The following is a 20,520-nucleotide window of genomic DNA, read 5'->3' as shown; positions in this document are numbered from 1 at the left end:
AGAAACGGCCTTTAATCCTCAGCTTGCACATCCTTGCGTTGATTGGCTGCCACCCAATCACGCGTTGGCGCATCTTACCCAGCACTATGAAGCCGGTTCCCAGCTCGTTGGTGGTGCCACAGCTTTGGTAGAAGGTAGCCGCTCGATGCCCGCTTTTCCACACTTTCTGTCCTGTCCAGCAAATCTCCTGCAGCGCCACGACGTCGAAGTTGCGGGGATGTAATTCATCGTAGATCATCCTGTCGCAACCTGCGAAACCTAGCGACTTGCAATTCCATGTTCCAAGCTTCCAATCGTGATCCTGTATTCGTCGCCCAGGTCTTTGCCGATTATATCGAGTCGCATTATCTCTTATATTGTTCGTAATGATTGGTTTTCTAGGCGGCTTATTGGGCCTGCGCAAACCTCCTGTCTCGTCGGAGGGCCGTCGTGTCAGGGCTGTTTAGCGTCCCACCTAACACCAGGACTTGGGCTTGTGCGCTTTGAGCGGCACACGGTCGCTTTGGTGGGGCCTACTTGCGGATACATGCAGCTTTTTATAGAGGTTTAACAGGGCCCACTGTCAAACCCCACCACATCCTAGGCAAGCCCCACAACTCGCAGATGGCCTGGGGAGGGATCGTCAAGCCCTTGGACATAGTCCCTGCTGCCCTGAAGTCACTTAAATAAAGAAGAAAAAAAATCATGCATATAATTAAATTAAGGTATATTTTGCTTTCGCCCTTAAAAACATTTTATTTGCATAGGTTTATTAAATTTTAAAATTCGGGAAAATTTCAATGGATTTCTGGAAATTTGATGAGTTTTAGTAATACCCCCAACAGCACAATGCTGACTGATTTGTTTGCAGCAACTCTTATGTGACTCGATTTTGTCGCAAATGAGTCACTGTAACTTGTTTATGACGAGTGTGCTGTTCGGGCCTTACTTCCAACCTCTATATTGGAACATAGGAAGGTTTATAGAGGCATAAAGAATTTATAAAAAAAATATATGCATCACGCAATTAGTTGATTTCAAATCTCCCTACTTTTTGTTTTGAAAATCTACAAGAAAGTAAGGGGCGCCCAATAAAGTTTTGCCAAGGGCGCCGGGAGGCCACGCTACGGCTCTGGGGATTGATCATCACGCTGAATTTAAAAAAAATATGGAATTCTAGCAGCACGGCAAAAAGAGTTCATGTGCCGTCAAGTGAGAGCTCTCTCAATCCGGAGAACCAATATGAGGTAGTGAATGTTCGAAATTCTAATATAGCTAGGAAGCACGCCTAGGGACATGTTCACTGCTCGCAACTATCATCGGACGGCGCCAAACTAATACCATCTAGCAATATGCCCACGAGTTGGTATCATTCGATAGACCATGCGATTGGATCCTCTGACCCTATATAAGGCCCATCGATCCACATGGAAGGCCTCTATTAGATCCTGGATAGTGTGCCAAACGGTGTTTTATTTCGGCAGTGAAAGTTTAATTTTTTCAAACGTTATTGCCTTTGGCAAAGTGGTTTAGTTCTTAGACTATTACAGTTTGCGAATTCATTAATAATCGCGACTGGTAAGGCTACTAGTTAGCCCCGGTTCTCCTTACCGTCAACGTAGAGACCGGTAGTTAAAGTGAGAGGTCGCAACAGGTCGAAGAGTTTAAGTCGGTACAGTGATTGACCGTGAATATACCGACCTAGTGTGCATGGTGCCGCGAGTGAACTAAACCACGGTTAAATTCCTCTCGAAGACACTATTCAGTGGTCTGCCGAAGGTCGTCCGTCAACAAACGACCCCAACGTAAAGTCCTCCAGGCGGAGGTGAAAGTAAAGCCTTCTCGAATTAGTGGAACAGTGAAGCCGAAGAGCAGCATTTCCCCGGCAGTTCTAGTGCCGAAAGTTGTCTCCGGCCGGTTGTGAACCATTGCCAACCAAGTGGACCTCGTGGTGGCGATATCACGTGCAGCAGCATCAACGAGCTAAAGTGAGTCCGTTCCCTATTAACAGTGCCTAGAATTTTCCAAATCCAAAATAACCTAGTATCAAAATGATAAATTTCTAGTTCATTATTCACTTCTTATTTGCCAACTTCTTGTGTGCACCGAAAAATTAAATTTCAGTCCATTTACTTCACTGTGGTTGCAAAGTGGTACAGGTAAGTCTCCGCTAGTGCGATTGTTCGACCCTGAGATAAGGAAAAGAGGTGAGCTAGCTCGGGACGTGCGGATGTCCATGCCAAAGACGCATGGGCGTCATCGGCAGTAACAACACTAATAATTTATTTTTAGGATGTGTTTCGCATGTAAACTCACTAGTATAGTTTAAAATAGTTTTATATGAAATACGAAAATAAAGAGGCTGCACAATTCACATCACCACATTTTCACTTTTCATCATCATTCCTTTTTGTCGAAGGTTTTGTTTTTCTTCGCTGACACCGTCAGAGCTGTCGGATAACATCTGGTCTGCCAGACCTGCTTCTCATCCCTGTGAAATTTTTCGGATGCAGTTCGTAACGCCTTCTGCAACATTCCCCTCCACGTAATGCTATACCAGACCAACAGTATCACTAGCCGGAAGTACATCAATCAAGGCAAGCTTCACCACGGGACGAGGTAGAACCCCTGTCGTTGTCTGGACATCTACCTGTCTACCATCTCGTCCTGCGATGACTTGTACGACCATACCCCGAGGCCACCAGTTCCGAATCTCGCATATGATGAATACCGTATCTCCTTCCCGAATAAGTCTTACTTCGTCATGCCACTTGGTGCGTCGAGTCAAGACCGACAGATATTCACGGATCCATCTAGCCCAGAGTTTATCCAGAATGTAGCGACACAAATTCCACCCGTTTCGCAAAGCCTCGCTCTAACTAGTAGGCATTTTGTCCGGTTGCTTGACTCCATTGCTACTAAGGTGTATAAAATGGTTAGAAGTTAATGCCTCCTGATGTGACGTCTCAAGTGGCACGTACGTCAACGGTCTGGAGTTAACCATTGACTCCGCTCCATACAAAATGGTTTTGAACACTTCTTACGATGGTGCACGGACTGCCAACCGATTCCATTCCTGCCGTCACTGCTCTGACCATTCTCTCCCATGCACCGCCCATGTGCGGGGTTTTAAAGAGGTATATATGTAGCAAAAGGATTATTTGACTAACGAGGTGTAGATCCGGAGTAACTATTAAAAAGGCACCTGTTCGGTTAGGGGTTTCAGATCAGACTAACTCTTGTCTTTTATTTATCTCTTATTCGAGCCCTTCGACTCAGTACGTTCGTCCGAACGGCGAACGTCAAATGACATCAGAGCGCATAGGGATGCGCAAGTGAAACATAACAATTCTTCCCCTTTACTATGTTACAAATATAATCAGAGTATGAAATAAATCCACAAGCATATTAATAATTCATTAACAAATATCGAGTTCAAATCAATGAAAATCTTAAGCTTATCCGAACATATTCAGAAATTTCAATCATAATGATAATCTGCACTACGGTGTACTTTCTTAGGGCGTTTTGATCTTCGGAGCTCCATCACCTGACGGCTTTCGGTTTCCTGACGCTTTCTTTTCCTCCCTCCCTTCGGAGCCTGCTCTTCCTCCACATCGCCAGTAGGCGGCTCGTTTCTAGGGGTACTCAGATCGTCATCCATTTCATCGGGTCTCTCCTTCCTCGTAATCAAAACGTTTGGCCCTTGCCATTGGGTAGCAGCTTTAGAGGTCCTGATCTGTGCTCTGTGGGCCATTACGACCACGCTTCCAACGCATATCTGAAACACATTTTGAGAAAACTTTTTAATGAACGTGGCTTTTATCCATCTGGTCTGATGGTGGGGACTATTGTTTTTGTACCACACTTCATCCCCAGCCATCAGACTATCAATAGCATCATGGTTAATTTTAGGATAAATCCTTTTATGATGCTCTATATCATCTTCATCATTTGCATGTGGTACTTCCATATGATGTTTAAAATTATTTTTAGGATTAACTAAATCTAAAATAGTCTTTGGTTTATATGCAAATATTCTTTCTGATGGAAAATGCCCATCCTTTGTCAAATTATTATTTCTAAAGTTGAATAAAAATAAATTTATCTGGTCTTCCAGGTCTAACTCCATAATCTCTGGGTCCATTAGAAATCTTTTGAGGACTTTACAGTTCTAACCAGCCTTTCTGCTTGACCATTACTAGATGGGTTATATGGTGGACTTTTCATTACTTTAATACCTTGTTTTTCTAAAAAATCAACAAATGTTCTGGAGTTGAAAGGAGGACCATTGTCCGATACCAAGACATCCGGTAGACCAAACCGCGCAAAATATGCTACAAGTTTTTTTTAACACTTTGTTCCCATCCATACCTTGTCTCATCCATTCAATTTCGATCCATTTTGAGAAACTATCAACCACTAAGAGGTAAGTACGATGCTCGTAAAAAAAGAAATCAATATGAATCCTGCTGAACGGCCTCGTAGTTGGTATCCATCTAGATATCTCTTTTGGTTTACGGACAATTGCCATACTGTTACATGCCTCACAGTTAGCAACATATTTGTCTATATCTGCATTAATACCATACCAATATACTGAACTGCGTGCTAATTGCTTCATTTTGATAAGTCCTGAGTGGTTTCCATGCAACAGTTTTAAGATATTTTTTTGGAACACCTTAGGTATAATTACTCTGGCCCTGAAAAGAAGACATCCGTCTACCAATTCTAAGTCCAAAAAATTTGAAAATACATCTGCAAATTGTTTGTCAATTCTTTCGGGCCATCCGTTGGTCATAAAACTTATGATTTTCTGTAGAAACTCGTCGTTTTCTGTTGCTTCCGCAATTAGCTTAAAGTCGACAGTTATTTCCTTACTAAAATTTATACTTTTTATGGCATCTGTATCCAAATAATCAGGAACATCCTGTGGTAATGGAAATCTTGAACAGAAATCAGCGTTCCCTAATTTATGCGATGGTCGATAGATAATATTGAAATCATATATAGCTAAGTCTAAAACAAAACGCTGCAATCTCGTCACATAAATCGAGTTTTTTCCTTCCTTTCCGAAGATTCCCACTAAGGGCTTGTGGTCTGTATAAACCGTAAAACTTTGACCGTAAAGGTATTTGTGAAACTTTTTTATAGTGCATACTAACGCCAAAGCCTCCAAATGCAGAATAGGATACTTTCTTTGTGCAGAGCTTAAAGAGAATGATGTAAAACAAATAGGTTTTTCTGTTCCTTCTATCACATGGGCTATTAAACCCCCGAGGCCATAGCTTGACGCATCCGATATTGCAATAATCGGCTTTTTGGGGTCGTAGAACTCTAAAAAATTTGTTTTTATCAGTAAACTTTTGCTTTCCAAGAAAGATCTCTGACAATTGTCATCCCAAACGTACTGTACTTTATTCTTTAATAAATTATATAATGGAAATAACTTAGAAGATAAGTTGGGTATGAACTTGTGATAGTAATTTAATAAACCTAAGTATGACTTCAACTCTGACTCGTTTTTAGGAGCATTTGCTTTCTCTATAGTTAATATTTTATCAGGACAAGGCTTTAGCCCTTTGTCACTAATAATGTGTCCCAAATGTTCCAGTTCTTTAACGAAAAATTTGCACTTTTCATAATTTACCTTTATGTGAGCCTTAGCTAAACGTTCCAATACTAACAAAAGTTTTATCCTACAATCCTCAGTTGTTCTGCCGGCAATTAAAACATCATCCAAGTAACAAGAAACATTTTCGATTCCTTCCAATACTTTATCCATGACTTGTTGAAAAATAGAGGCACTAGAGGATGCGCCTTGTGGCAATCTGTTGTATTTGTATAAACCCTTCATTGTGTTGATAACCACAAATTGCTTGGACCTCTCCGTCAATTCTAATTGGGTATATGCCCCTTCAAGATCTAGGGCACAAAACACTCTACAACCAGCCAGATTAGCAAAAATATCTTGAGATGTAGGTAAGGGATATGAATTGGGTATCAAGGCTTTGTTTATAGAAACTTTACAATCTATCACCAAGCGGATTTCGTTATTTTTCTTCATTACTATGATGATGGGAGAAGCCCATTCGCTAGTATCAACTGGAGTGATAACTTTTTCCTTCTCCAGTTTGTCTAAATAATCAGAAACTTTTTCCTTTAACCTGTAAGGCACGTCATAAGCTTTCTTAAAAATGGGAGTTTCGTCCTTCATTATCAATTCTGCTTTAAATCCGCTGATAGGTGTGGTGAAGCTTTTTGTAAATACACTTTTAAATTTGTTTTTTAAATCATCGACGGCATTTTCACCGGACTCATCATTTCTGTTGATTTGAAAAGAAATATTGAAAAAAATGTCTCCAATTGGGGTAAAACATGCCCAGCCAAGTTCGACCAAAAAGCGGGTCAAAATTATTCTCACAATATAAAACTAGTAGCTGCATTACCGCCTCTCTATCGTTTATTTTTACCATAACCCTTGCCTCCCCTTCTATTTTCAATTTTGCTTCGTTAACAACCATCAATGGTTCATTATATTTACTCAGTTTATTCTTAAAATTCAACGAATATTGTCTTTTACTCATAACAGACACAGACGCGCCACAATCGATCTCCATTTTCAAACATTTTTGCTCTATTTCCACTTGCACCAAACAAGGGTTACTAATTTTGTTTATAGACGCTACCATCATACATTGAAGATTACCTGAGTCGCTGTCGTCGTCTTCGTCGTCCCTTGTTCGCATTCTTTCCAGAAGCTCCGTAATGTGACGGTCAGCGGAGGGTCCTGGTCTATACGATTCTACCAAATTGACTGCATCACGGTTAAGGTTCTTTAGCTTAAAGCACTTTTTACGGATGTGACCTTTGACCCCGCAAAAGTTGCAGGTCATTTGTGAATAGTCTGGTCGTGTCCACTGTCTTTGTCTTCCATACTGCCCTCCTGGCTGCCGGAAATTCCATTCCTGCGATCCCTGGTTGCTGTGCGTTTGCGGCAGCCGCTCTGAAGGTCGGAAACCTAATCGGCTTTTTACTGGCCCTCTACCACTGTTGCCCCTTACATCGCTCCCAGAATCTTGGTATTTCTGAGCCAAATCATAGACCTTGCGTAACCTTGTCCCCGCTACTCCCAAGTGATCACTAGGTCCGTTGGCAACCGCTGCTACCATAGCCGGATGTACCAAGTTCGGTTGGTTGGCAGTCCCTGCATTCGCACGAGCTACCTCCCAAGTAGTGATAATTTTTTCCGCAATTGCCAGGTTCAACTTGTCCTCGCTCAGTAGGCGCTGTCTTAGATTATTATCATTAATACCGGCAATAAGGCGATCGAGAATGGCGACCTCCTTAAAATTCTCGAAACCGCAGAATTCCCAAGTAACAATTTCAAGGCTTCATAGATTTATTTAAGTTTTTTAACGGCTTTATCGCTGCTTTGCTCAATGCCGCGAGATTACCCTTATTAGAAGACTTGAGGCTATCTTCAAAATCGTAATAAAACGTTCAATAAAACCACAAATGTCAAATGCTTTATGAGCTTATTAGGGGCCTTATGATTATCTTGAGGACTCTAATAAAACCAATTTTGAAAACTGTCATAAAGCCGAATATATTGGTCTTAGACTTGTCTTACGCATAACCTAAATAAAACTTAGTAGTTTTAATTAGGTTTATAATGGTATTGTACAAGAACACAATGTTTATGTTGAACTTCGTGAACTATGGTCAATCGAATGGCTAAAAACAGATGTTTCTGCTCCATGTTCCCCAAATATCGTAAACAAAGAAAACAATAAACACATAAATGTTCCCAACTGGGCATTCGCATATTTCTTCTTCTTCTTCTTATTGGCATTACATCCCCACACTGGGACAGAGCCGCCTCGCAGCTTAGTGTTCATTAAGCACTTCCACAGTTATTAACTGCGAGGTTTCTTAGCCAGGTTACCATTTTTGCATTCGTATATCATGAGGCTAACACGATGATACACCCAGGTTTTTTTTTACGCGGTTGGAATTCATTAATTTCTCGGTTAACCTGAACTTTTACAGCTTTTCAAATACCCCCTGAATTTTCTTTGATTTTTTGTGAATTTTTTGGTGGGGTTAACTCATTGATTCATTGACCCTGAAGGTCTTAAACGACCAAAACCAAACTGTGTAAAAAAAAACCTGGGTGTACTTTTATGCCCAGGGAAGTCGAGACAATTTCCAATCCGAAAATTGCCTAGACCGGCACCGGGAATCGAACTCAGCCACCCTCAGCATGGTCTTGCTTTGTAGCCGCGCGTCTTACCGCACGGCTAAGGAGGGCCCCTATTCGCATATTTAAGATTTAGTTGTTTATTGGTCAAATTTCAAATTTCTAAAAATGAAACAGATAATAAAAATCAAGCAAGCTATATCCTTTTACTCCCGTTAATAAAAATGGTATAAATGCGAATACACAACGAATAGTGCAATGACAACGATTCGATATAAAAAAGTTTTCAATAATATGAAATTTGCCTAACTGTGGAAATTATAATTGAAAAGCAAGCCAGGTTCTTGTTGATTATAGACCATCATGAAGAAGAACTGATCGTAAGAAACGGATAACAGCAACTTTCAGCAAAATACTTATTGTAATTGAAAGTTATGCAAAATGTTATTTTGGCCGTCAAAATTGCCCACAGTGTAGTAGCAGCCATGCTGGTAGAAAAAAAATTATATCGGCGTAAATCTTTTGCAAAATCTAATCAAAATTTGCAACATCTAATGCAAAATCTACTAAATAATCGCTGCATTTCAAGATGATTTTACAAAATTTGAAGCACGAGAAATGTTTCCTTGCAAATCGGAATGCCACCAGAAAAAAAGGCTGCATGTCGATTTATTATTTACACTAATTAATTGGCCGTAAATCACAGTATTACGACGGCGCACTTAAACAAATTGATTTTCTTACCTGTTTTCACCAGAAATTCGAACGCGCAGAAAAATTTGCAAGCACGCGAACGAATTCTGGGAATCCAATTTCCAATATTTGAACATTATTTTTCATCAATGCCGGTGATGTTGTTTTTTATTTCATTCTTCCATTTTTACGATTTTCCTTTTTCTACAAAACAATAACAAAAAGCTCCACGGAAAAGAAATTCCCTTTTTTGACAGCGGTTTTATGGAACTCTTATGAATAACCTAAAACTTGCTTTGAAGACGATCTCAAGAGTGGTCCACTTAGTCATAACGTAATCTTGTAGCGGTCATCAAGAGGTTGTCATGTAGATTTTAGTTTTATTGCTAGTCTTGAAAATTTGCTCTCCAAAACTGCTAATAGAATATGATAAAACTAAAAATGTTACTTGGGTTCTGCTTGAAGTTTCAGGTTTAAAATGAAGTCTTCCGTGGACTCATCTGGATTCTGTACTCTGGTACCAAATTTGTACCGTTGTACCAGATCGGGATCCGTTTTATCCAGACGATTTTTTAGCTTAGACACAATTTCGTCCAAAGCTGCCTCTTCAAAGTTTCCTCCCGGAAAAAGAAGCTTCATTTCGGCGAATATTACCGGGCCACTCATGGTGATAAAGTAAGCCAGTTGATCATCTTCTTTCACCTTATTCACCCTGAAGAAATACTTCAATCGGGTGAACCAATCGTTAAACGATGTTCCCCTACGGTAGGGTTCTAAAGAGAAAGCTACACTAGAGCTCATTGTGCGAACTAATCAAGCCGACCGACAATCAACAAACGTTTATTTTTTTTTATTTTAAAAAAATGTAGAACCAAAAAAAAACACAAATTATTTCATAAAAAATCCCATAATACCGTTTAAAACATTTTCGTTTTCAGCAATAAGCATTCACAGCAACGTCATATAGTTCAAAATGGAATAAAAGTAGACAAAAGAAAATATCACATTAAACTCTTTATAAATCACTTTGATTGTCTAGTTGAAATAATTTATTAATTAACGAAACGGGACAAAAAAGCGGACTTACCCTGTACGCCAGAAACCCTTTTGCGGCTTGCTTTTCTGTTCCGTTGAACCTCGAAAACTGCAGTGAATAGAAGCAGACAAAATTTATCTCAAACCACTCCGTCTCCGTTGAGACCTATTTTGCGGAAAATCCCAGGTTTCGACGCCTCACACGCTGCCAAAAAACACCTTTATTCAATTAAAAAAAAAGCTATTAATGCCGTGTTGAACAAAAGAATAAATCAAGACAAAATTTTCAAAACGACTTATCTGCTTTTGTAAACAAATAATCAAACGACGATTTGACGAATCTGATAGCTCTCCCACGCAAACTAACACCATCAACAGGTAGCGGAAACCTTCACCTACCTATTGATGGTGTTAGTTTGCGTGGGAGAGCTGTCAGATTCGTCAAATCGTCGTTTGAATCTTTGTTTACAAAAGCAGATAAGACGTTTTGAAAATTTTGTCTTGAAATGTCACAATGAAACATTTGTTTCATCTATGCGAATAAAAGATTTTTTGTTTTTGGATCACCCTTTTATTTCCAACCATACAATGGAGTGTGAAAAGGCCTTTTCGTAAACTTACCACCGATTTTGCAAATGACGCTTAATATCGACGCTTTTGTCGTAAATCACTGAATAGAAAAGTTTTCTTTTTACGTTTTCTCTCAGCTACTCACTTTTTACTTACGATTTAGCGTAGCGTCTTCGAATTTCGGAAGGTTGTTTGACTCTTGCCTCGTGGTTGGTAATAATACTACCTCAATCTGCTTTCAACGGCAACGCCGCGCCGGCGGAGCAATTCTGCTTTTCAGCGATAAATCACACCGTAACAGCTGATAGAAGGGTTACTACTTAGTTTCACTTTATGCAAACGCGAAAAGTTATCTTTTTTTTTTTTACTCGTCGCCACTTTTAAAGAGGTATATATGTAGCAAAAGGATTATTTGACTAACGAGGTGTAGATCCGGAGTAACTATTAAAAAGGCACCTGTTCGGTTAGGGGTTTCAGATCAGACTAACTCTTGTCTTTTATTTATCTCTTATTCGAGCCCTTCGACTCAGTACGTTCGTCCGAACGGCGAACGTCAAATGACATCAGAGCGCATAGGGATGCGCAAGTGAAACATAACACGGGGAAGATGGCGGGATGAAAAACCACCGAGTGTTGGTATCGATGAAGATCTCTGCTAGCTCACGATTAGTTGCGACAAGCTGACTGGTCAACTCTCGACTGGCACCCACAAAGTTTGTTATACGGTTCGTGTAAATTTGTGTTAGTGTACCCCGACGTGCGATGAATCGCCGCAACGCTAGCTAACATGATTCAGTAGAAAAAGACGCAGCTACTTCCAAGTGGACAGCTCTTGCTACCAAGCAAGTGAAAAGTGCTACCCAATGCTTCACTTGACTCCGGCCGATCTTAAACATGTACGGACCGAAATAGTCGATGCCCACAAGTTAGGACGGGCGGACAAATGGAGTTACGCCTGCCGCCAGTAGAGGCGCCATCCTGGGCACTTCAGGACGTGCATTGTATACAATCGCCCGGAATGCTTGGATGTGGTATCGCTGGCGAATCTCGTTTACCACAGTTTCAACGTTGTGGTAACCATATCGTCTGTGGTACCAGTCCACTAAAAGTTCAGTAACACGATGAATTTTAGGCAGTATTATTGGATACTTCGCATCGTACTCCTCCAGAGGAGAGGCTTCTGTCCTACCTTCCATACGAATCACGCCGAGCTCATCCAAGAAAGTCGATAGGTGTCTGATGCAGCTGCTGGTTTTCAATTGCAGTCGTTCACCATCCGATGCTTTATTCTTCACTAGAACCACTATCTCTTCTGCGAATTCTTGCGCCTGCACAAGTGTCCAAAACATTCTCTCAGCTCGCACAAGATCCTCCTGCTGCAGTGTACAACCAGCTGGCTTAGCCTCTTGCTCGCGGAATTTTCCGCAACGATCTACAAACCAGCACACATATGCTATGGCCCGAAGCATTCGTTTCCAATAAGAGAGCCTCTCACACTCGAGGAATGGCTGCATCAACTGCACGCGGTGTAAAGCACGAAGTTCTTCTTCGGTGTTCAAGGTCAACCGTTCTTGTGGCCATTCATTCTCCGACTTATAAAGGAAGTCCTGTCCGGTGAACCAGCGGCCATCCGGCTGCAGTGTGGGACCTTTTCCCCATTTAGTGGTCTCATCTGCAAACATCGAGTTTAGTGGGTACCCAGAGCCATTCCTCGGGTTGAGTCTCCTCCAGAATTTCACCGATTCGTACCGCCACGTATTGGCGATATTTACGAGCATCCGAATTGATCCACGACAGGACTGTTTTAGAATCGCTCCACAAGAATCTTCGCGTGATCGGAAGAGTGTGATATTTCGCGATAGACTTCGCTAGTCTGCTTACAATAACCGTCACCTGAAGCTCCAGCCTAGGGATCAACAAAGGCTTAGCGGCGCAACTTTAGTCTTCGAGGCTACCAGAGAGCATCGTGGGTATACAAGCGTAGGCTATACAAGCGAAGGCCAATTCGCTTGCGTCCACGAATAAATGTAGTTCCAAGGCATGCAATGCGTCCCGATCGTAATCGGGAAATTAGGCCGAGCGGGTCGAAGATGCTCATCACAAATCTCAAGATGCTTCGCTTTGTTGTAACGATTTTTGTTGAAGCTGATCGCTCGAATTCATTCGGCAACTTCACGGAATACACAAATACATCTTCTACCGGCAACCAGGCCATACCCAGAACACGTTCCCCGTTGCTCTCTTTGTCAACGCTGAAATCTTTCGACCTTTCCGCCACCTTTTCTCCCAGGACCTCCAACACTTTCAACGAATTCGATCGCCAATTACGTAGCTCAAATCCGTGTACTATAATAGACTTTCCCAGGACTATAAATTAGTCACTCTAATATTTTCTCAAGTTTCACATGTTTTCAAACCATAACAAATCCACCTCATTTATGATCACAAGCAAGTGTGGTTATGCTTACTCATATTTCTTTTACAAGACATGTTCCATGAATTAATCTGGGACATGTCGTGTCACAGTTAATCAATTATTGCCCACATTCCATAAAACACAAGTGTAGCAATTCGACTCCTTACATTGTTCCAAACGTTGTAACATTTTCAAAACACTTACCTCCCAGCCAATGAGTTAGTCATAAATCGGTACCGCAATGCACCATCAGACAAACGGTCCCATGGTGTCACATTACATTTACATAACCCTCAATAAGCTATGCATTCTTATGCTTTCATATTAACTCCTCTTCGGTGCTGATCTATGCCAACAGCACATAGCTTGAGCCATACCAGTGTCACACTAAGTGTACACGTATTGGTATTTAACTATGTACCCTTCTTTTCTCTGATTGGACAACTAGTCAATAAGCTCCGGGTTTCTCTCCGTCTCCTACTATAGTACTAGAATTAAGTATCGAACAAACTGTAACTGTACTAGAATTAAGAACCAATCTAATTGTAACAAAGTTTCAATAAATTCATTCGATGAACAGCATTCAACAAGTGTAGTAGATGTTTTATTCCAGTTAAAAGAAGTGCCTTCTCCAAGCGTAGTTTATCCGGCTGCTGTTTGTACGTTCCTCTGATTCCAGCTTCGCCATGTCCTCTGCCGTGTCGCGACTGGCCAGGTAACCATCAACATAGTGGTTTTCTACTACTGCTGTAGACGCTTCTGGATATTCATCCTTCCACTCCATCGCATTCAAATTTTTCACGAAGTTCGCCGAGCAGGGCGAACATGTCGACCCAAAGATAGCCACGTCCATCACAAACACCTCCGGCTTCTTCGTTGGATCACTTCGATAGAGAAAACGTTGAACTTGCCGATCATCCTTTTTAATTCTCACCTGGTGATACATTCCACGGATGTCTCCTGCAATATCTACCTGCCGCTGACAAAAGCGGCGCAATACGGCGGGCAACGCTGAAAGAAGGTCCGGTCGCTTCAGCAGCATGTCGTTTAGTGACACTTCTTTTACTTTAGCAGCCGCGTCCCAGATAATTCTCACTTTTCCAGGTTTCCGTGGGCTTGTGACTACTCCAAGTGGGAGATACCATGTCCTGCCCGAATTACTTTCTTCTAACTCCTGAGGCGTGGCTTTATAGGCGTATCCTTTGCTATGATACTCGTAGATCTGCTTTTCTAAGTTCGCTTGCAGTTCCGGATATTTTCGCAACTTCCTTTCAAGACAAATCAGACGCCGCTCTGCCATGCCGTAACTGGACGGCAACTCCACTACGTCACTTCGCCACAACAGTCCTGTCTCATAGTGGCCATCGGCTCCTTTGACCGTCGTTCGTCGCAAAATCTCTTTTGCTCGACGATCTTCTTCAGCTTCTGGCCCAAAGGTTCCGGATACTACCAGACTCTTTGCCGCGAAATATCCTTTCACTGGATCGTGAATTTTGCTATCTTCCGCGCTTTTGCAGATGTGCAACAATGGCAATGTTGAATTCCAGCATGAATCATCGATGCTCCCGGTCCATCCCAGTCTCGTTTTTGCCGCCACTGACCCGTTTAGCCATCCCTCACGTGTCTTGAGAGGCAGCGACAGTTTTATGTTGTCCAACCCTATCAGGATTTTAGGAACGGCCTTTTGGTATCTTGTCACCGGTAGCCCAGCCAAATAAGGAAAATGTTGAGATAATTCTCCATATTTCAGCGACTGTACCGGAAGGTCCAGTTGGCGAACGGTGCTTACGCTGGTCAATGATTTTGTTTTCTGTCCTGAAATCTTCAGGAATTCATTCTGGAGTCTTTTTCATGGCGCGAAACCTTCGCCGTCCACGTCAAACATAGCGGCTGTAGCTCACCGCCACGGGTCAATTGATCTGCGACTTCTTTTCCGATGAGGGTTGACGAGGAACCTTCGTCAAGGAAGGCGAACGTTGATGCCTGAGCTTCTCTACCGTACAAAACCACCGGGATTATACGGAATATCGTTGCACTTTTAATACGACGGTGAACATTGACTAATGCGTCCGATTTCGGACGCGCTCCGATGCTTTCGTTGGAAGACGGTTTACTCGTAGTTTGCTGACTGAGATGGAGAAACGGATGGTGTTTCTTGGTACAATCACGAACTCCACAGGTGCGCGTCGACTTTCAGGACCATCTTCCATGAGGAACAAGACAGATAGAACTTAGTTGGTGCGATTCAACCCCTTTCAACCGATCACTGAAGCTAAAAGACCTGAACTCATGACAGTCCTTGATTCAATGCTTCAAGCTCTGACAAATGTAGCAAGGTTTCTCCTGCTTTTCTGCTTTCTTTCCTTACTGTTCGAACCACCGCGGTCCAGCAGATACATGTGCATTTACGGAAGCCTTCTCTTTTCGCTGCTTCTCACTTCCCGCAGTGCAAGCTCCATCGAAATCGCTGAAATGCGCTACATCACTCGATAACACGGCGATAACACTCATATATTCGCAAAACGTTCCCAAATCAACAGGTCGGACATTCTTCTTGTACAATGCCCAGTCCAACCGGATATTTGGTGGAAATTTATCCAGCATCTCTTGCAGCAGGGTTGGATTGGTCAGATGAGCTTGCTGGTTAGCGGCTATAAGATGACCAACAAGATTTTGGACCACGAGACCTAAGTTGACCAGCGTTCCAAGCTTGTCTGCTTTTAGAGTTGGAACGCTGCGTACTTTGTTGAGCAACTAAACTAGCCGCTCTGGGCTCCCGAATAATGTCTCCAGAGTTTCCATAATTATCGGGACCGATGTCGGTCGCAGCCGATTACTCCGAACGGCCTCCAATGCTTTGCCTTTGAGGCATCTCTGGAGTCTCATCAGATTTTCTGACTGCGTGTATCCACGCATTACAGTCTAGTTGTGGAAGCTACTCACAAAAACTCAAAGGTTCAGCCCAATCGGGTTGTACGCAAAGGTGACGTTGAACTACGTAGCTGTATGTAATCTACAGGTTTTCGACTATTCTGTGCGATGAGACCAAAGCAAGCGTTTTTCAAGCCCAGCCTGAATCTGTTTTCGATGTGATGTATATAATTTTTGAACCAACATTTGAAAATGAAGATAAAAATAAAATTTTCAAATAATCGAGGATGAACAACACTCTCAAGCGTTCACATATCCAAATTACCAATTGATAAAAACTCGCTAGAGAGTGAGAATCGTTCGATAATTGTATCTCGATTCGAAGAATTGGTAACAATGCTGAGCATCCGATTGAACTTCATTGTTGACATTAAATTGGTATTAATTATGTTTATATTATTTAATGATAATCGATTACACAATTTGAAAAGCACAAGCCTGGCTGATAGTGTACAGCTGCAACCATCACCGACGCAAACTGCTAGAGACTTACCACCCATCGCTAAGTCAGTCTAAGCCCCTGGTGGCTCATTACAGAAAAACCCATTGCGAAAGCTGGGCTGTCAACGGCGTTATTGATAATAATAATTATTCCTTCACGTGAATTGCGTCGGACTTAGCGTTTACTCCGGCAGACACCTACGAATCAGCAAAAACGAGCCAAAGAAAGTTTACCAGAACGCATTCACTGCAGCAGCGAAGAAGATTCCGAGCCCCTCTACTGCATCAACAGACGTAAGCAAGAAGCTATCGTCAAATGCCCCCAAGCTTTCCAAGGAAAACGCACGTTTAAGTTAGCATAAACGAACTGCACCAGCTAAAAGCCCTGCAATGGCGGACATAAAAAAAAACTTTCTATGAATAACTAAAGAAATGCTGATAAATTACTAAGTTGAAAAGCAGGCAGTTCTAGTTGGAATGTAGTGCTATGGAAGAAGAAGCTTGCGATGCACTTACGAGATTGACTGATTCACCGAAATCAAGTGCTAAACTGTTGGCAAGTTTTTAATAGTAAATATTATCATACATAGATATTGTAACACACTAGAGTCGGTTTTTACGCGGAAGATATGGGCCGCGTAAATTCAAACAACGTAAAAAACCGCGTAAATCCCAAAGTATGTCTGAAGGAACCGCGGAAATCCAGAAACTCGCGTGAATAAAAAATCGCATAAAAAACGATTCCTGTAAAAATAACCGCGTAACAAACGACTTCAGTGTACATCGGGTATGAAGCGTTGACTCTTCCTTGATCGAATGGTCCAAGAAAATTGAAAATCCATCGAGAAACGGCTGAGATATTAACGATCAAAGTCTATCATATTTTCGTGACGATTTTCAATTTTTTGCAATCGTAAAGTGTACCCTAATATAGAAAAGACAGACGTAGTTCTACGTCAAAACTGGTCATTCTTCAGGATTCCCATTAAAAATTGGGAGCGCCTTAGGCACCACTTGCCTTGCCTTGTTGCTGAAACTGTCCGCACATGGCCTGCTGATTTCGCAACTGTTGCAGCTCGGTAACGTACAACTCTGCTTGTTGCTGTAGCGATACGATAGGAGAGGGTGCTGGTGATAAAGGGGTGTATGACATTGGTGCCCGCAATACAGATGGTGGTAACGATAATTCATCTAATTGAACAAACAAAGATCTCACTGGGTTCGATTGTGTGTGTTGATGAATAGACAACGCCTGTGTCGACAGACACCTGAGGAGGTTAACTCAGGTGGTGTGAGGATAGAATCACCCGACCCACTAAAACCAACACCCTTTCGCCAATCCGTATCCCCCGGCCCGCAATTAAGCAATACATCAGTAGAGGACTATTGAGAACGCTCACGCCTATGCTAACGCACTCGATTGCAGAAGGCCACATCGACGCATGACTCACCATTCGGTCCTTTGAACGTTGACACTTGGCTCTCGTTCAGCAGGACTACGTTCAGTACCGCTATAGACTCTAGCAGGATATGATCTCTAGCGTTAGTGAACCGAGAGGCCCAATCCACTGCCCACACGTTGAAGTCACCTGCTACAACTAATGGTTTAAGACCAGTTAGTCTCGCTACAAGATTATCTAACACCCTAGTATACTATCAGTATACTGCTATACTCGCTGTTGTAGCAGCGCTTGTGCTACCTCGCAGTGGTTGAGATTTAGCTGAGCTACTTGCATGACCGAGCCCGTCTGGAGGCCGGACAGGCCTGCCCACTGGATGGGTGTTTGTTGTCTGTGCCAGGACCACAGATCAAACATCTCGGTGCGGCCTGGCAGCGGCAGGTGTGAGCCTTGTGACCTTCAGCTCCCCACCTCCGGTAAAGCCGACTTCGATCAGGACCTTTGCAGTCATATGACTTATATCCGTAATCGAAGCACTTGAAGCAGGCCTGAGGTTGTTGGTTTGCGCTCACCGAGCATACCGACAAACCCACCTCAGCATGGCCTTATTCACTACCTTCTTGGCGTCAGGCAGAGGTACCTGGAATGCGGCAACCTGCGTTCCAGCATAACCTTTCCGCTACCGAATCGCGATATCATGGATTTCAACGCCACACTGATCTCTCAGTGCAGCGTCCAGCTCATTGGCTGCGGTAATTTCGTCCAGGCCTCGGCATTGGATTACCTCTACTGGACATAGGGCTCTTACCTGAACCGCATCACCCAGCACCTCTTCTGCCAACTTTGTATACGCGGAACTCTTCCGCGCAGCATCCCGCTTCAGGACGAGGATCATCTTGCCCTTCTGCGTTCTGCAGATGCAGTTGACATCATCCCCTAGGACAGTGAGCTTTTTATCGCCCCGCAAAGCCTTCAGAACGTCAGCATAGCTCTTACCATCAGCTTTGACGAAAATTGCTTTGCCTCTGTCCTTCCTGCCATGACCATTGGAAGATGTTCTCTTTCCTCTACGGGCACTCCCCTTCTTGGCCAATGGCGCCTTCGCCTCCTCTACCGCTTTTCGCTCCTTCTTCGCCTTTTGGGATTCATAACTTCCCTCCAGGCCAGGCCTTCCTTCCGGCGGATTTCGGTAGTCCTCGTAGAAGGAGGAGCTGATTTCCGTCGTTCCTTAGGGCCTGCAATCTGCTCAATCTTCTCCCGACGGATTTTAGTAGCCTTCTTCTCGTGCAATACCGGCTTGGTGCCAGCTCCCTTCAGGTCGGTTGTCATACTGACCTTACTAAGCTTTGGAGTTGCTCCAATAACAGCCATGCGTCTGCGGAGTTCTGCAGTCTGGCTTTCTGCCAGCTGCTTTTCTTCCGTACTCGAATCTTCGACTCGGCTTGCTTCCTGATCTCCACCGCTTGGCTCACAGCCAACTCTTTCTCCTCCTCACTTGCCTGTAGCAAGGACTTCCACTCCCGCTTTGCCTCTACAACCATGTTGCAGAGGGTCAGCACGGACTTCTTAAGGTCCTTGCTGTACTTCCCACCGTTGTCCAGAAAGGACATGATTACGTCCGTTACGTTTGTAATCACCTCCATTTTCTGGCCTCCACTCTCCTTGTGACTGGTCATCACTTTCGTTATGGCCCTGGTCAGGGTAGCTCCGTCCATCTTGATCTCTATGGGCGGCTCCTCCGACCTGCCACGATCTTCTGTATCGCCTGTCCCTGTCGATCGGTGCGGTGACCTGTTAAGGTTACTTCGTCTGGCAAGGGATCCACTCTTTTGTTAGACGCTTCTCCCTCTCCACTCAAATTTGTTTTTTTTTTTTGTTTGGTCGACATTTTGGTCCCACGAGTCGCGCGAGAAAATAGGTCCGCAACGCCAGAGCTCCACAATAACGTGGTAAGGGAACGCTATACTGTGGTCCCCACAGGCTCCGTTAGCGGCCTGCTATTTATTTCAACCCTCAGACCATGCATCCCCTTGGCACGGGTCGCTTGATACCGTAGGAATAGGGGTTAGGGGCGTCATATTATTAGCTGTTCAAAAGTATCTATATCCCCAGTGTAGCGGGACGTTATGATGTCTAGCTGTCTTCGACAATAGGAACGATTGTGGTGGAATAGAAGCATTCGGTTGAGACGTCGATAGCTTGGACAGTGTTATTATATGTGCAGCTCAAAACCGAATTTTTGAACTCACGACAATCAATTTTTCTCCTATTAGTCTCAAGTTTCATTACTGCGCATCTGGTGCGCTGTATAGCGCATCTGGTTGCGAATAATGTTTACCAGTTGCGCAATGATGCGCTATAAGTTGAACGCAAATAAAATTGGTTTTCGCGACTTCGAAATTCGATTTTCAACAGGAATAATAATATTGGCTTTGGGAATAAAAAGGTGGGTAGAGGCGGTCGCGGAACCAGCTTTAATAGCGTAGGTTGTGACTGTATCGGTTGAACAAACACCGGCTGAGCATACACTGGTTGTGTATTTATCGGCTGCTTATTCAACGATCGTGTTTTTTGTACACTTTGCACTACTGGCTGCCGAACTATATCACTAGATCGAATCGGTGTGTATACTGTAACCGGATCTTTCATTCCAGCCATAGAAGATGTACCTTCCGTATACACATTTACGACCACCAATTCATCCGCAGGCTTGGTGTGAGATGTTTGGGCTCCCTCGTGCACTTTATTCGATGCATGCTTAGGCTTTGCGCCGGTACACCTACTAAGCATTCCTCCTCGCTGTAAGTTCGTTCCTACTCCAATTGAAATAAGTGGAAAGATGTCGTCGACAT

General features: G+C 43.1%; 1 protein-coding gene and 1 long non-coding RNA gene across 2 annotated transcripts; both read right to left on the bottom strand.

The window, feature by feature from the left end:
* Positions 1 to 3,253: 3,253 nt before the first annotated feature.
* On the bottom strand, positions 3,254 to 7,151 carry LOC134207478 (uncharacterized). Its single transcript, XM_062683192.1, has 2 exons — positions 6,689 to 7,151; positions 3,254 to 3,760 (listed from the first exon to the last, which is right to left on the bottom strand). Exons 1-2 carry the CDS (start codon positions 7,149 to 7,151, stop codon positions 3,705 to 3,707), a joined length of 519 nt encoding a protein of 172 aa, XP_062539176.1. The 3' UTR covers positions 3,254 to 3,704.
* A 1,615-nt stretch (positions 7,152 to 8,766) lies between these two features.
* LOC134216000 (uncharacterized) lies at positions 8,767 to 11,019 on the bottom strand. The gene is made up of 3 exons (XR_009980427.1): positions 10,626 to 11,019; positions 9,963 to 10,129; positions 8,767 to 9,684 (listed from the first exon to the last, which is right to left on the bottom strand). It is a non-coding gene; the product is annotated as an uncharacterized LOC134216000 (long non-coding RNA).
* Positions 11,020 to 20,520: the final 9,501 nt, after the last annotated feature.

The sequence above is a fragment of the Armigeres subalbatus genome, chromosome 1 (assembly GCF_024139115.2).
Source record: "Armigeres subalbatus isolate Guangzhou_Male chromosome 1, GZ_Asu_2, whole genome shotgun sequence".
Taxonomy (NCBI): Eukaryota; Metazoa; Arthropoda; class Insecta; order Diptera; family Culicidae; genus Armigeres; species Armigeres subalbatus.
Note: the sequence above shows the minus strand (reverse complement) of the source record. Positions and strands in the feature narration are given on the sequence as shown.